This window comes from Oratosquilla oratoria, chromosome 24 (assembly GCF_046742065.1).
Source record: "Oratosquilla oratoria isolate Oo_2021 chromosome 24, ASM4674206v1, whole genome shotgun sequence".
Taxonomy (NCBI): domain Eukaryota; kingdom Metazoa; phylum Arthropoda; class Malacostraca; order Stomatopoda; family Squillidae; genus Oratosquilla; species Oratosquilla oratoria.
In genome coordinates this window covers 8,786,297-8,803,796 of record NC_134800.1, presented here as the reverse complement: position 1 = coordinate 8,803,796, position 17,500 = coordinate 8,786,297, and the positions used below count along the sequence as shown (strand labels likewise).

General features: G+C 41.7%; 1 protein-coding gene across 4 annotated transcripts in view; it reads left to right on the top strand.

The window, feature by feature from the left end:
- The window catches only part of LOC143038426 (polyunsaturated fatty acid 5-lipoxygenase-like), a 94,500-nt gene that overhangs the window by 26,421 nt on the left and 50,579 nt on the right, over positions 1-17,500 (top strand). Inside the window, exon 1 of one of the 4 annotated variants that reach the window (XM_076207600.1) lies at positions 1,804-2,800. The exons of the other annotated variants lie outside the window; for them this stretch is intronic. Within the exon in view, the coding sequence (XP_076063715.1) occupies positions 2,264-2,800 (537 nt within the window). The 5' untranslated portion in view covers positions 1,804-2,263. Of the gene's footprint in view, positions 1-1,803; positions 2,801-17,500 lie in introns of those variants that run through there. 4 annotated transcript variants of the gene reach the window in all.

Genomic DNA, 17,500 nt, shown 5'->3' with positions numbered 1-17,500 from the left:
CAACTCGTGGGCGGGGATTTGGGGTGTGTATGTGCGTGAAAGGTCACAGCATTACCGATCGGTCATATATATGAGCCCTGAGCTCTCTTCCGGAAAGGAAATAACTGTCGATCACGAGTCCAACACATGATCCAAGACCATGGTGAATCACATGAGACAGAGCATAGTTTCTCACAATGTGTCGAAGATTTACATCATGCATGTGAACAGAAACTATTTCTCTAATTTCTCTACCAATTCTAAGAGAAATTTCTTTCATCATAATGTATACTATTTCCCTACTGGAATATAACAGCTAGTCTTCCTTTTTTGGTCCTTGGCGACCCCGATTACATCTTAGGAGTTTTGTGGCACCCTTAAGGACCAGAATAACTTAGAATTATTTCATAATCGGAGACTAAAAAAAAAAAAGAAAAAAAAAAAAAAAAAAAAAAAAAAATCGGCCATCCGTCCTCCTATCCTTCTTCAATCTCTCCTCTTGACCCTAAGGATAGAAACGCTGGTTACAGGTGATGAAATGCTAAATACCCTTGGTATTGGAGACATACGAAACCCTAAATAACCCCCCCTAACCCCCTAAACCCCTTTTAATAGCGAAAGAGTTAACCGTAATATAAATACCTCAGAACAAGCAACAGCGAAACATAAGATGCTGTTCTCAATACAAATAGCGCCAACGGTTACTGACGATTTTATTCACTCAATGTAAAATCCCCCCTCTTTCCCTCTATCGCTCCTATGCAATGGCCGCTTGCATCACACTCAGAAAAGGAGCGGATGTTGGGCTAGTCAGGAGGTGTTGTACATGCAAGCAAAGGCATGTCCAAGCATACACATTTGTACAAGTATGTTCGTGTGTGTGTTTGTGTGTGTGTGTGTGTGTGTGTGTGTGTGTGTGTGTGTGTGTGTGTGTGTGTGTGTGTGTGTGTGTGTGTGATTGATTGATTCACCATGGTCTTGGATCACGTGATGGACTCGTGATGTACAGCTATTACCCTTCCGTAAGAGAATTCAGGGCTCATGTATGACCGATCTATGGGTAATGCTGTGACCTTACACGCACACACACACACTCAACTCCCCGCCCACGAGAGTTGGAGTAACGACTCCCAGCTCAGTGATACTGAAATTGTGTGTGTGTTTTGGCCTTATCATAAGGTACAGGAAATGAGCTACACTCGTAGTGTCCCGCCTTTTTTCTCTATCATACTATAAACTCGCTAACGGTTTTTGTTTGGGGATCACATTTTCCTAAGCTGTTCCATTAGTTGGTGTGTGTGTGTGTGTGTGTGTGTGTGTGTGTGTGTGTGTGTGTGTGTGTGTGTGTGTGTGTGTGTGTGTGTGTGCGCGCGTGTGTTACGTAAACTCTCCATTGTGTATACACAAAGAAGGGCGAGACTGACACGCCACAGCAATGTATTAATTGCTAACGTTCCCACACTCTGCACCACTTTATCTGTCACGCAAACACACGCACGAACGCATTCACACGAGCAGGAGAAAACCCATCATTACATAAAAAGAAGAAAGAAAGAAAAATCCTTAGTTTCGTTCTCTATATTATCGTTCCTGATTTTTTTTCGTAAAGATGATCCTGGGATCTGTTAATCTGAATTAAATCGTGTAAGGTCATTGAGAACAAACGTCTGTAAGGTATGTCGCGTTATTGAAAAGGTAGGAGCGGTTGTTCAGTTGTTATCGTACGTGTTCATGTGTGAGTTTTCGGATACAAGGTTGACCGATGCACGATAATGTAACTTGCCTGGCACCGAGCGTGGCATCCCCTACTTCGCAGTCAAACAGGACACTCCTAGGCACTTAGACGTCACCAGTCTGGGGTCAGTTATTTTTTATCCATTTCCCATCCGATTATCGTATCCGTAGTTGTCCCTTTTCGGGATTTAGAAAACGGGAAGTGTGAGGTCATCCAGAAGGAAGAAGGTGGTTCCCGGCTTTTGGACGTTTTTAGCGTGTTAGGTTTTCGTTTTTACATCGCGCGGACGGGGCCGTTCTTGATAAACGTGGTGTCTGTCGGGAGGTTTCTAGAGCTTTCTTGTGAATGAACATAACTATCCTACTTAAATGTTGTCAATGGCGAACTGGGATCACGGTTCTTCCGTAGCCACGTAGTAAATAAACGAAAGAGCGCTTGTAGGATCTAGTTTGTGTTAACGGGATTTGAGACTTGTCTTCGAAGTGCAAGGGTTTCTTGTTGACACTTTGCGCGTTGGCAAGAAGAACCACCGGACACCTCCCCCTCAGGATGAAGAGCCCCATCGCCCTTCGGAAGAACTCAGTGCCCCATGACGTCATCATCGAAGTGGTGACCGGGGACAAACTTGGCGCAGGAACAGACTCGAAGCTCTTCGTCGTTCTCCACGACGTCGACGGTCGAACTTCGCAAGAACTCCGCCTCAACAACCGTCTCACAACGAACTGCCGAGGCCAGAGCTGCCGGTTCCAAGTGTGTTCTGGGGTCGAGCAGGGCCTCGGCCTTGTCCACATGATCCAGTTTCGCCTGCAGAAGTTCGGCCTCGGGCACGACTGGTTCGTGGACCGATTCGCGGTGACCGTTGTGTCTTCAGGCGCGAGTTCCGTCTTCCCCGTGCACCGCTGGATCAAGGCGAACGGGAACGCGTACTTCATCGGCCGCTATGACATCAACCTCCCACACCTTCCCCACCTAGAGAACCTCCCGGAGCACCAACTTCGGGCGCAACAATCCCAGCGCATGGGAGAGCTCGGACGGAAACGGGAGAATTACAAGTACAAATGTCACATTCCTGGAGGTCCTGCACAGGTAACGGAGATTGAGGACGACGCCCATCGTGTCTGCCTGCTTACCTGCTGGCCTGACCTACTTGCTTGCCTGCTAGATTATCATATGTACAAGTGTCATTGCCCAGGGGGGGTCTTGCACAGGTAATAGGGATCAAGCTAGATGAAGAACGACGCCCATCGTGTCTGTCTGCTAACCTGCTGGTCTGCCTGCTTACCTGCTAGCCTGCCTGCTTATCTGCTGCACTGACCTACTTGCTTACCTGCTTGATTTTCATCTTGTTACGTCCATACCCTACCCATCCACCCCGTTCCTTTACTTTTCATATGTACATTTTTGAAGGAGCTGGACTGACTTGGTCCGTCCCATTGACCTCACCTGACCAATAATGTGACCCCGTTCCCTGACCTCGGTAGTTATGACCCAAGTCGAGATGTTTATCCTTGTCTTTGACCAGGTCATTTATTTATATATAAACTCGGAAATAGAAGTGCCTTCTTCTTCAACTTGTCACAGTATCTCAGAATCCATTTATTTATATAACCATTTATTTGTTTATTTATAAATTATTTTATTTATTACAAACGAGCAGATTTAACAACGAACCAAGTCAAAAATTTTCAGCCTCATCTTTGACGGTCATGACCAAATTGTGTAGCTATTTGTATATTTATGTACGCATTTATCTCTATTTATAAATTCACGTTATTTATCTGTTTATTTATTTGATACAATTAAGTAGATTTAGCTCTGAAATAAACATGGGTTCATCTATTAACAATTACTAATTTTAAGTAGCGTTAACATTACATGTACATTGTACCGTGCAAAGTGATGCTAATTTTTTTTGTTTTTTTTATTCATTTATTTTTCATCTGGCGAGGAAGGTCGTCTGAGCGTCACGATATTTGTGGGGGTTCTTGGTATGTTAAATATAATTCTGGGAATCTTTGGTGAAATTCACGCAATCTAACGAGCAAGGACCTCTGGGTGACCAGATTTATCGAGCGGGAACATGCTAGACATCAACTAAAATTATGCTAGATTGGCAAAAATTATGCTAGATGGGCAATAAATAATGCTAAATCTTTTGATACCGCTTGCTTGCCTCTTTTTAGTTAGAGGGCAGGATAGATAAAATGGGGGAGAGGGAGGAAGAGAGGGAGGGGGGATTTGGGGGTTTAGTGCAAGGAAAGATTGAAATGGAAGGAAGTTAGAGTAGTGATAGATGTGGGGCAGACCCACTTCCTCGGTTGGTTTTAGCTTGCCTCTGCTATTTATTGTTCATTGATATGATGCAACTGTACGGAAAACATGCTAAATTTAGCATAATTATGCTAAACCTCGTCATTCTGGTGGCCAGCTGGGCGTCACTGGCAGCTGGGGAATAGATAATAGTTTCAGGGTTCCCCTCTAATGAAGCATTTCCTCTGGCAAAGAGGATAAGAGCAAATACCATCATGTTCTGTAGGACATTTCTATAAGCAGGGGCTACCATTTTTTTCATACCATTGGGACTTATAACTGAGAGAACGACAGACGTAGGCCTCATAACCACTTTGTTCATTGTAATACAGTGAATACACAGAAAAAACAACAACTAATTAATTTAACAATACACAGAAAATAAAGACAACAAACATATTCATTTACCATAAGATTTTATAATGATAATAATAATAATGATAATATAATAATAATAATAATAATAATAATAATAATAATAATAATAATAATAATAATAATAAAATGACATGTAGAGTGTAGTGGCGGGCCGGATGATCTGACAAATCGGGCCAGATTCGGCCCGCGGGCCGTAGTTTGGTGACCCCTGGTTTTAAGAATCCCATTGCTTGTGAGGGTTACCTTCAGCACTGTAGAACATGCAAGAACACGCCATGTTCTTCACCTACGGGACGGAACTCAGGTTGAAGGCCTTCTCGACCGAAGAACTTTGTTCACCTCAAGAAGAACATCTACGTGGTGAGGTGCCTATGCTAGGAGGACCTGAGTAGCTACGGCCGAAGCCGTCACCTTTGGGGACGCAGGTAGCAAAGAGTCACTGTTGTGAATCGGAGAGGAGTGCGGGATTCGAAACCACAACTAAGCGAATGCGAGACCAGCACACTTCCGATGGTGGGGGTGGTGGGGGGAGTCACGCAAGTCATAAGAATGTCACATGTCCAGGACAAAAGGTCCCTTCCTCCCTGGACAAGTCAGCACAACCCAGGTGTCCATTTTCCTCCACGTCTTGTAAGGACATTTGACCCTGCCCGAAGGGATTTCTCCTCGTCATCTCTATTCTTCGCATAATGGAACATGGAACAATGTAGCGAAGCGACCGAGACAATGTAGCGAAACGACCGAATAATGTAGCGAACTAATTGGTAGCGAACTGGCCATGTAGCGAAACGACCAAATACAAAGGGAGGACCTTCGTGTGTGTGTGTGTGAGTGTGTGTGTGTGTGTGTGTCACGTTTTCGTCGCTGTATCCAGACCAAACGGATGTTGATAAGGGACCCACTGACTGACGGTTCGCAGGTCCCTATAGTTCAAGAGTCAGTGTCATATTCCTCTCCCTCTCTTTCTCCTCTTGTTCTCTCTCTCTCTCTCTCTCCCTTTCCCTCTTTGGCTATATCCCTCTCATTTTCTCTCTTGTTTCTTTCCCTCCCTCACCCTTATCCCTTTCTTATTCTCTCTTTTTCCCGTGATTTTCCTCACTCGTTCCGTCCCTCTCTCTCTTTCTCTCTCTATCTCCGCCTGTCTGTGTGTTGGTCTGTCTCCTTGTCTTGCTTCTCCGTCTCTCTCTCTCTCCTTCTCTTTCCTTCCCTTGCCCCATCTCTCTCTTTCTTACTCTATCTCTGCCTGTCTGTGTTGGTCTTTCTGTCTTACGCCCTATCTCTTTCTGTCTGCCCGTTTGTCTGTTCCCCTTCCCCCCCCCCCTCTCTGTGATGGTCTACCTTGTCTTCTCTTTCGTATCATTTTGTGTGCCTGCCTATCTTTGGGGTTTGACCAACGCGTTCGACAACCAAATACCCCGTTCACACGTCACTTTAAACACGTGTCTGTCGAACCGCGTTCGACGAACCGTTAGAACCGTGTAAACTCCCTCTTACTCTCTATCTCTATCCCAAGCCAAGCCTGTGACACGGAGGAGTTTCCGTTAGATGGATAGAACCATCTGGAGCTGGCCACAAGATGGCCCACATGAAGAATTGTCACCCTAGGATAGCCCGAAGAAGAATAGTCATCCTGTTGAAGACTGGGGTGACGATACTTCATGTATCATCATCATTATTATCATTATTATTATTATTATTATTATTATTATTATTATTATTATTATTATCATTGTTACTATTATCATCATTATTTTTATTATTTGCTTTTATGGTCTAATGTTTACTGCGTTGTTTGATAATAGTAATAACAATGATAATAATAACAACAACAATAATAACGATATACATAATGGCTAGCACAAGACTATTATTTTCATTCAACGACTAGCCAGACTGAAAAAATCACCTCACTCAGGCAAAGCATATTTTTATGTGGAGTTTAATCTCCTTAAAAAAAAAAAAAAAAAAAAAAAAAAAAAAAAAAAAAAAAAAAAAAAAATATATATATATATATATATATATATATATATATATATAGATATATATATAGAAATAGTTTCTGATAATCACAAATAACAATAATAACGATATACATAATGGCTAGCACAAGACTATTATTTTCATTCAACGACTAGCCAGACTGAAAAAATCACCTCACTCAGGCAAAGCATATTTTTATGTGGAGTTTAATCCTTTCAAAAAAAAAAAAAAAAAAAAAAAAAGATATAGAAATAGTTTCTGATAATCACAAATAAAAATATAATATTGTAATCTCATGTAATATTATAATCTATGTATACATTTGTGTGGTTAGGTAAATGATCATTATATTCTAACTTCAATATATAATTTATTATTATTTACTATTTACCTGTTTATTTATTATTTAATTATACCTATGCATTTATTTTATTTATTATTGTTTATATTATTATAATTTTGATTTACTTGTTTATCATTATTGTACTTTTTTATTTCGCATCCGACCTAGTTATGGACCAAAAGGTCTCCTGTCGCCATGCTCCACCTTTGTAATCCTTTGTATGTACAGACGTACCGTACGTAGAGAGGTGCGTTTTGCACGTTTTCCCTGGACTGCATTCGTGAATCACCTGGAAGAGGAAGTGAGGACAGAAGTAATAAGAGTTCACTATAAATAAACCCTGGATTGTGTACGTAGAGGGTTTGGACGTCCCAAACGTATTCCTTGAGTGATGTCATGCCCACGAAAATATATAAACACACTTCGATTGCGCGAGGACTAGAGAAGGAGTAGAAAAAGTAGTAGAATAGAGAGTAGAGGAGAGTAGATATGTAGTTTCTCGAGAGATATCATCATTACCCGATCGTGATCAATTCCCCTAAATGTGACGAAAAATCCCTTCACCGTCTAAGGTCTCAGTGTCGACCCTTGTTCCTGCCACAACCGAGCTCTATGGGTCCCCTGATGTCAGGACTCATTGCTGACCCTTTTTTTTTTCAACGCCCCGACCTGAATCAACTTTACTGTATCGACCATTACCCGATTGTGTTCTACGCTCTTACGGAGGACCCTCCCAAAGTGATTGTTACTCACATTCACTATCATAAGGCACCTTTCGTCACTTTTGGGGAACTGATCACGACCGGCTAATGAGGATATCTCTCGAGGAACTACATATCTACTCTATTCTACTACTTACTCTACTCACGCACCCTTCGAGATGTGTTTATATATTCTCGTGGGCATGACGTCACTTAAGGAATACGTTTGGGACGTCCAAACTCCTCCACGGACACAATTCAGGGTTTGTTTAGAATGAATTCGCACGACTTCCGTCCTCACTTCACCTTCCAGGTCAAGATATAAGAATATAAGGTCTAACCACTTCCGACCGAATTTCGAGGGAGTTGGCGCAGCGGGCCCGTGAACGTCACCTGGCTGTTCAAAGTGGGGTTCGCGGGTCCTATAGCTGTCAGTTGAAGCTGGTGCATCGTTCGGGTATGTTGTTGCCTTCGCTCGCACCGCTCCACGCAATTAGTTATATTCTGACAAATATTATATAAAATATATATATAAATATATATAAAATATTATAGTTCCTGTCTATATATATGAATATATAATATATATTATATATAATATATAAAATATTATAGTTCCTGTCTTCCTTGGCGTTTCACAGTTTTCTTCAGTGTTTCACAAAGAGAAAACGGACCCAGCCTAATGACGTCAGAAGCTGCGCACAATAATTCAAACGGTCTGACCTTATTTAGATCTTGTTCCAGGTAAATCACAGTCGCAATCACGCGAGGCGTGCAAAACGTATCTACGTTCGGTACGTCTGTACATACAACTACTTATGATTATGTATTGAAACTGAAATATAATGTTCATTTGCCTTAGGCACACAAATGTGTACATATGATTATAATATTACATGTGATTACAATATAATTTTCACGGATAGATGTAACAGTCCTCACCCACGGTGACGTAATCGGATGATGTCGTCTTTGTATTTTTATTTCTGGATATCCGCAAACTATTTTCATCTTTTCTGAAAGAGATTAAATTCCGCTTAAAAATATGCTCTGCCTGAGTGAGACGATTTTGTTTTCAGAATCTGGCTAGTCGTTCAAAAAAAAAAAAAAAAATCTTGTGCTAGCCATAATAAAATGTATATCATTATTACTGTTGTTATTATCATCATTGTTATTATAATTATTATCAATATTATCAAACAACGCAGTAAACATTAGAACAGAAAAGCAAATAGTAATAATAATGATTATAGTAATAATGATAATAATAAATAAATCTTATTCGTTTATTTATTTCATCTTGTTTATCATTATCATTATTACTATTATTATCATCAAACACCACAGTGCATACTAGGCCAGAAAAGCAAATAGTAATAATAATATTAATAATAATATTAATAATAATGATAATAATAATAATGATGACTAAGATAAACGAATAAATTATTATTATCAAACAACGCAATACACATTAGACAAGGAAAGCAAATAGTAATAACAATGATGATAATAACAATAACAGTAATAATGATAATGATAAATAAGATAGAATGAATAAACGAATAAGGTAAACTAGAACAAGAAGAAAGGAAGAAGAAGAAGAGCGGAACTTGAAGAAAAAAAATAACAAAAGACTTTAGTTCCGTCAGACATGATTCAACAGCTTTGAGAGGAAAACCAAGAACCAAGACCGAACTTTATGAAATGCTGTTTAAGCAGCTGGAACGGGTGATACGTCATATCTACGAATATTTGTGTTTTAAGGCGTTATACTCCGACTGTTGAAGCATATTTACAGCTCGCAGCTGAAGGAAAATAAAATTTCTCCAGTATGTCATGCTATATAAACTGTTGAAAAAACAAAATGGTTTACCGTGGTCATTTTCCACCGGAAAAAGGTTCTGGAAGTAGGCGGTACAGCCGATGAATCAGAGGTTCGAGGAAAAATAGTCCCGTGTGATAACGCCTTTAGGTTCGTTTCACACGCATCGACTTTTCGCCGTCCACGACACGACGTCGTGCATTCAAATAACCATGGGTGTCTGTGTACGCTTTCACACGTCACGACCACGTGTGAAAGTGTTCATAGAAACCTATGGTTATTTGAGAGCACGACGTCGTGTCGTGCACGGCGAAAAGTCGTTACGTGTGAAATGAGCCTTACTATTCGGCGCGACGTGACGCGAAGACGACGTTTGGAATTAGGATCTTCCAGAGGACGAAGACCTCCCCAAGGTCACGTAAGAACAATAAAATGAAAGAGACTGCAAGAGACCATAAGGCCTACACAAGTCAGTTCCATGTCCATTGCCACCTTGTAGTGGTTTGTTACCACCACACTAGAGAAGGAAATTGTCCGGGAGTAGGATTTAAGAAACTCCAATTTTCTTGAGATTGTCAACTGTTGACTAATTAGGACAGACAACCCACTCGCGCGGGATCGGTAGTTGTCGGAAGGGAAGAGATGTCTGTATGAAAATGAAAAGATAGTTGTGTATAAAAGAGGGATTCTGTCCCTGGGCAATTAGCGATATTTATTTCGAGGGGTCGTGGCTTTGGAGAAATGGGCTGAGGACTTGAGATTGGAGACCGTGATGATGAAGTTTTAGAAAAATATGTGAAATATGAATACAATGCGACTATAACCGAACCAGGCCGCTGTCCTGGCAGCAAAACGCAAGAAGGGCACATTTTATATTTAAGAGTACTATGCACAAATCAGTTCACAAACTACAATTGTTACTATACAGAATACTAGTACAAACACTCATACATATTTACACATTGCTATGAGAGACATAAAACTCTTAATCAAGATATGTTTACATTACTAATTTCAATGGGTGACAATTATTTGATACAGGAAATTAATTATGGTACACGTATATCCATAGAAAATGGTTTCTTGAAGGCGTGACCTTGCTACAACTTATCGTCCCTATCCATAAATTTATTTAATATTGTCTTGAAACAACCCATAGTTTCGGCGTTCAGTACATGAACACTCTAGACGGAGTATCGAGCAACAATAAGCGTCAATAAGCTCAAGGGACCTTAATGCGTCTGGGTGTGGACACATCCTGTTCTGATTGACCTCTAAGCCCGAGGGGAAGACGAAGGTGAAGGAAAAAAATTCGAGAGCCGAGATCGTAAGAGTGAGTGTGTATAATAATAATAATGATGATAATGGACATAATGATAATAAGAACACTAAGAGTAATTACGGTGTCGAACAAGTAGAAGACCACGCAGAGGAAAATATGAAAAGGAAAAGATGGTAAAGAAAGAAGAAAACAAACGTGGAGAAGGTAACGATGCAGACGAAGAAGGAAAAGAAAAAAAATGTGTAGAAAACGGGACGAAAAGAAAAACACAAAGCAGAAGCAGACGGAGGAGAAAGAGGAGGAGGAGGGAGAGGAGGAGGAGGAGGGTGAGGAAGAGGAGGAGCAGGAAGGAAAAAAAAGGATCTGTGTAGGTAGAACCGATTCCCATTGAATGGAGGCTGCTTGGCCGAACGTGGCTGGAGGAAATTCCAGGAACCCTCGAGGTGCCCCAAGGACGATCGTTGTAGCGGAGCAGACCCGCTCAGGAAATAGCTGAAAGGTGGGTGGGGGTGGGCGTCTCGCAGGGTGTCAACAGGGAGAGAGAGAGAGAGAGAGAGAGAGAGAGAGAGAGAGAGAGAGAGAGAGAGAGAGAGAGAGAGTGGGAGGGAGGGAGAGAGGAAGAATCCCACATTCTCCTGTCCAATCAGGCAACGCTTTCTATTACGTGCTTACGTTGGGTTATCAAGACCGCCTTGAGGTTCACCACTTCTTTAATAATGGAACACCACTACACTATCCCTGAATCAAAATGTCGAGTTACTTTATGAGAATACCCGTCTTTAATGTCACAAGGAGAAAGTTGTCTCAAAATACCCAAAGCAAAAGTGCTAAAGAGAAATTTGAGAGAGAACATCTCACAACTTAGGTATTTGGCTCCTTGAGGTTCCGACATGTGGCGACAAGTGTTTCAGAACTTTTTGTCCTTCGCTTAGAACTCGCGCACTCAGGTCGAATCAGGTTACGTGTGACGTCACCGTTTCTTTGAATGTTTGGTGTACTCTGTGACTTTATCCCTCACCCCCCCCCCCCCGTCGAAGCTTGCTGGCTGAGCGGGTTAGGGTGTCGGTACTTGTGGCGAAGGTCGAGGGGATGGCGGTTCGAATCTTGCCACCGGCGAAGTTGAACCAGGGTGCCCCTCTGTGAGGGGCACCGTTCTAGCCTTCCGATAGGGAGGAGTTTGTGACGTTAAACCATATCAATCAATAACAGACGGAATAATTCAGTTACATATATATATACATACATATATATATATATATATATATATATATATATATATATATATATGTATGTATATATATATGTAACTGAATTATTCCTTCTGTTATTGATTGATATGGTTTAACGTCACAAACTCCTCCCTATCGGAAGGCTAGAACGTTCTAGCCTTCCGATAGGGAGGAGTTTGTGACGTTAAACCATATCAATCAATAACAGAAGGAATAATTCAGTTACATATATATATACATACATATATATATATATATATATATATATATATATATATATATATATATATATATATATATATAGTGTTTCTGATTTGTTTCTATACCAAACCTGATACCTTTGCAGCAATATCCCTAAAATGTCACGCTGATGATGTAAGATTCTTACATAACGTTCTTCTTGGGTTGTTGGGTTTTTGTGGATATTTATCCAATGAACCTCGGGGAAGAAAGGGGAGACAAGGTTGCACAGGTTACAAACGTGGTCAGATTGTCCCGTTCGTTGTGTGACGATTTTTTTTTTTTTTTTTTTTTTTTTTAATACTCTTCCTCGATGTGTAGCTTGAGTTCGCTTTGTTCTTGGTATCTAGGGGGTAATCTGGGGCAGCAACACCAGAAAATGAAGTGGTGGTCAGTGGTTTCCACCAGTTCTGTGGCATTAGGGTTGATTCACACTATCGGTCCGGTCGCGCTCCAGTCTCGCTACGCTCTCGGTCCGGTCCAATATTGTCTCATTAATTTCAATGGAAGCATTCACACTGGCGCTCTCGCTCCAGTCTCACTCCGGTCTCGCTCCGGTCACGGTTCCGTCAAAAGATATTTTTACTGGAGCGAGACTGGACCGTGACCGAACCGTGAGCGCCAGTGTGAACTCAGTTGCCACGGTCCTGCACCTGCCAGGGCTGCCGTTTCGTAGAATTTTGTACCAAATAGCGGCATGTGGCAACTGCACAAGGATATGAGGAAATTTTTTCTACATATCAGCGGGCTGTTCATAACATTTAAAAACTCAAACTTTTGTTTAAAAATCATAGAACTGTTATCAAATAATAAATGGTACATCAAAATATGACTTAATTGGTAATTGTGTTACTTATAAAATATTGTACCCCAAAAGATACGTTTTTACATACATACATATACCAAGGCTTTTTCCCCCTTACCAGGGAGGTAGCCAAAAAAGGACAAGGCATAAAGTCCTTCCCACCCATTCCATCCCCGAAAACACTCCACACCCCTCCACCCTCCCTCCCATCTTAGCACCTCCTAGATACGTTTTCACGGTGTAGTAAAAAAAATATACGCTAAAGTTTCAGCTTTCTTTTAGCGATAATAATAATAATAATAAAGAATTTTCATATCTTACTGAATATGTTAGGGCATGGGGGCCTTATATACATTCAAGAATAAAAAAACTAGAATTAACATTTTGTCAAAGTTTGACAAGTATATCTTGCTATGAAAGTCTGCACACGCCCGAGAAAAATGTATACCCCGGTATGGCAACACTCCCATTCTACACGGCAGTGTAGAAAACGCTGCAGCCCTGCCTACTGCTCCACTCCAGTCGAGATTCAGTCTTCGTTTAATTAAGCAAATAGTGTTTCCTTCTGTCCTACCAAACCATGGATAATCCAAAGAAAACACCACAATGGAATCATGCGAAAGGTAGATAAATGATAAAAATACGTTTTCTTTTTATTTATCACTGATACAATGGCAATGCGCACAGCTAGGATATACATAAGCACCAACTGAATAAAATATAACCTACAAAACTTACTTTAATTTTGTGGTTTCAGATGAAATGCTAATAGAATTAGTCAAAGGTAAACCAGAGCTCTATGACCTAACTTCGCTGTACTACAGTCACACATCCTTCGTAACTGATGGTAAGACTTCTACTGGTGTCGAGGGAGGGGGGATGACGGGAACGAGAGCGGACCGATAAATACCTCAGAACCGAGAGTGGAGCGTGACCGAACCGATAGTGTGAATCAACCCTGAATACCTCAGAACCGGAGCGTAGCGAGACTGGAGCGCGACCGGACCGATAGTGTGAATCAACCCTTATGGGCTCTGGGTTCAGCTGAAGTTTGTGTGTGGGTTTGAACCCATGTTCCCCCGATTTCTGCTCCTTCATCCTAAGTTGCATCTTTCCTGATCCAAGTATTCTTAAGTTGCTCTTTGTGTGTGCGTGCGTGCGCGCGCGCGTGTGTGTGTGATTCACCATGGTGTTGGATCACGTGTTGGACTCGTGATCGACAGTTATTAACCTCCCGGATGAGAGCTCAGAGCTCGTATGACTTGTATGTGTGTGTGTGTGTGTGTGTGTATGTATGAGAGAGAGAGAGAGAGAGATAGAGTGCATGTGTGTATTTACATAACCGTAGTATACAGAAAGGAACAACGCTCGTGGAGTCCCGTGTCTTACTCCCCAACCTATCATACCTAACTTCAAATTCAAGTATGGTTCCTGATTTTCAAATTATGATACTTAGAATCTAACTTATGTAATGCTGCTTGTGTGATTCACCATGGTCTAGGATCACATGTTGGACTCGTGATCGACAGCTATTTCCCTCCCAGAAGAGAGCTCAGAGCTCATATATAACTGATCTATGGGTAATGTTGTGACCTTACACGCACACACACACCTAACTCCCCACCCACGAGAGTTGGAGTAACGACTCGCAGCACAGCGATACTGAAATAATTTCAGCCCTGGGCGGGGTTAGAAATCGGACCGCTGTAGCAGCAGTTGCGAACGCTACCACTGCGCCGTCGAGTGTGTAATATTTTCTTGTGTGTGTGTGTGTGTGTGTGTACGCGGGCCAGGCGCCTCTGTGTGTGCCCAGCATTGTAAACAAGAGCTGCCTTGAATAACAAATATCAAACTGCGTTGTTCTATATAGTTGTTATCATCAGAAACCTCTTATATTAATTCACCTTAAGCCTTAACTGAGATTTAATGACATCGTTAATATACGAACTAGAAAAAAATAAAATAATAACAATAACAACAACAACAACAACAACAACAACAACAACAATAATAATAATAATAGAAAATGATAATAATAAAAAAAATCATTGTCTTGGTACTCACGCCGTGTCAAGGAATCAATCTTCTCACGTGTACATTATGACTTGATGACGTCACACAATGGGCAATTTTTGGATCTGGAGGAAGCGTATGAGACGGCACCGGCGCTCGTCGTGATTCGCGTTTCTTTTGTTTGGCGCTCGGAAGCGGATGGAGGAGGAGGAGGAGGAGGAGGAGGAGGAAGAGGAAAGGGGAGAAGGAGGAGATGGAAGATGAGGGGGGAGAAAGAGGAGGAGAATGAAAAAAAGTGGAGGAGGAAGGGAGAGGAGGAGGAGGAAGGAAGAGGAGGAAGGAGGACGAGGAAGAGGAAGGGGGGAAGGAGGAGGTGGAAGATGAGGGAGGGAAACGGGAGGAGGAAAATGAATAAAGTGGAGGAGAAATTGGAGGAGGAGGAGGAGGAAGGGGAGGATGAGGTGGAAGATGAAGGGGGAGAAAGAGGAGAATGAAAAAAGTGAAGGAGGAATTGGAGGAAGGGAAAGAAGAGAAGGAGAGGGAGGGAAAGGAAGAAAAGGGAGGAGGAAGAGGAGGAGAAGGAGAAAAATGTTGAGGAGGAGGAGGAGGAAAAGAAGAACAACAAAACAAAGAAAATGGAGGAGGAAGAAGAGGAGAAGGAAGTGAAGGAGAAAGAGGAGGAGAAAGCGATGAAAAAGGAGGAGGAAAAGGAATAAAATGAGAAGTAGGAGAAGAGGAAGGAAGAGGAGAAAGAAAAGGAGGAGAAAGATGAATGAAAAAGGGGAGAAGGAGGAAGAAGAGAAGAAGGAAGAGAAGAAGGAGAAAGATGAAAGAGAAGAATAACGAGGAGAAGGAGGCGAAAGTGGAGAAGGAGGAAGAGAAGAGGGAAGAGAAGAAGAAGAGGAGGAGGAGGAGAAAGTGGAGGAGGAAGAGAAGGAAGAGAGGAGGAGGAGGAGGAGGGGAAAGGGGAGGAAGAGGAAAAGAAAAGGGAAGAGAAGAAGAGGAGGAGGTGATGGGGAGGAGGAAGAGAAAAGGGAAGAGAGGGAGAAGACGAGGGGGAGAAAGAGGAGGAGGTGATGGAGGAGGAGGAAGAGGAGGAGGACGAGAAAGTGGAGGAGGAAGAGAAGAGGGAAGAGAAGGAGAAGAGGAGGAGGAGGAGGAGGGGAGAAAGAGGAGGAGAAAGGGGAGGAGGAGGAAGAGAAGAGGGAAGAGAAGGAGGAGAAGAAAACGAGAGGGAGGAGGAAAAAGAGAAGAAGATGATGGAGGAGGAGGAAGAGGAAAAAGCAAAGGAGGAGGAAATGAAGAGGGAAGAGAAGGAGAAAGAGGAGGAGGAGGAGGAAGGGGGAGGAGAAGAGAAGGAGGAGAAGGAGAAAGAGGAGGAGGTGATGGAGGAGGAGGAAGAGGAGAAAGGGGAGGAAGAGGAAAAGAAGAGGGAAGAGAAAGAGGATAAAGAGGAGGAAGGATGGATTGAGTTCTTGCGTGTAGCGCAGTCGACGGAAGGAATTCCCATCCCAACTCCCACTCCCACTCCTTCAGTCTAACTCCCACTCAAACATTGCGGGGAATCCCTCGGGAAATATGAGGTGGGATGGGGTGGGGTGGGGGTGACCATCGCTAAGTGATGAACTAGCCGTTTCTCCTAGACGACTAGTTACTAGCTACAGCCTCTTGAATATATTGTTCAATATTATTGCAGAGCTATGTTGGAAGAATAATAGCATTAATTCAATGTATGTTTTCAATATTAATGAATAAGTTAGGATCGCTGAAAAAATCTGTTTTCTTGTTTTGTGTTTTTTTTTTTTAACTTTAGTCAGTAAGAATAAATTAATATTGTGGACCATTCAAGTATTGAAAAAAAATCTTTATTTGACTAAAAAGACTCAATGAAATATTGCCAACGACATATTTATTTCTACAATTCTGATGTAGATAGATCTTCTTTTCAACAACAACAACAACAACGTCGTCGCCGGAAAATATTCCAGAGGAGTTCCCAGTTGAGTCAATCTAGTAGGGAATACCTGGGTTCTGTTTGTCAAGATAAGTTTCAGATTAATTCTTTAGGCGAGCATATCAAGATAACCTTGAAACCTTTTGCTGTGTGTTACGAGGTTTAGGTCTATCCTAAGTGCTACCAGACGATTTTATTCAGGAGAAAATGCTCTACGTAGGTAGAAGGTTATTGAATTCGTGGGTACTGAAGTCTTATAAAAGCAAGTGTATATTGTAATATATTCTGACTTTCTACCCAGAATTGAGCATTCTCTCTCTAAACATCGTGATTTAAAACATGTATTCGAAATGTAATATTCCATAACTATTCTCAAACATGCCACGTAGAAATTTCGGTGATAATATTTTGTCAACAAACTTTCGTTGGAAAACGTTAGCCCACGACCTCCAAGTCTGTGAGATTCTGGGCCGCGCGACATGACGTCATGTCGGCAATCCCCGGTGGAAGAAACTTATCTAGTCAGCCACGTTCACAACTACTTGATTATTTTACCTTCACCGGAAGTAGGAACTTGCGCTGTGCCCAATTAATCTGCTCTGTTGTGGAAAAAAACTAAACTCCTTTGTTTATCGATAGGATTAAGGAAATGAATGCCTTAAGACAAAAGGGATTAAGATATAAAGTACTATCCTTAACCTGTCATAGAGAACATACTCGAAGACA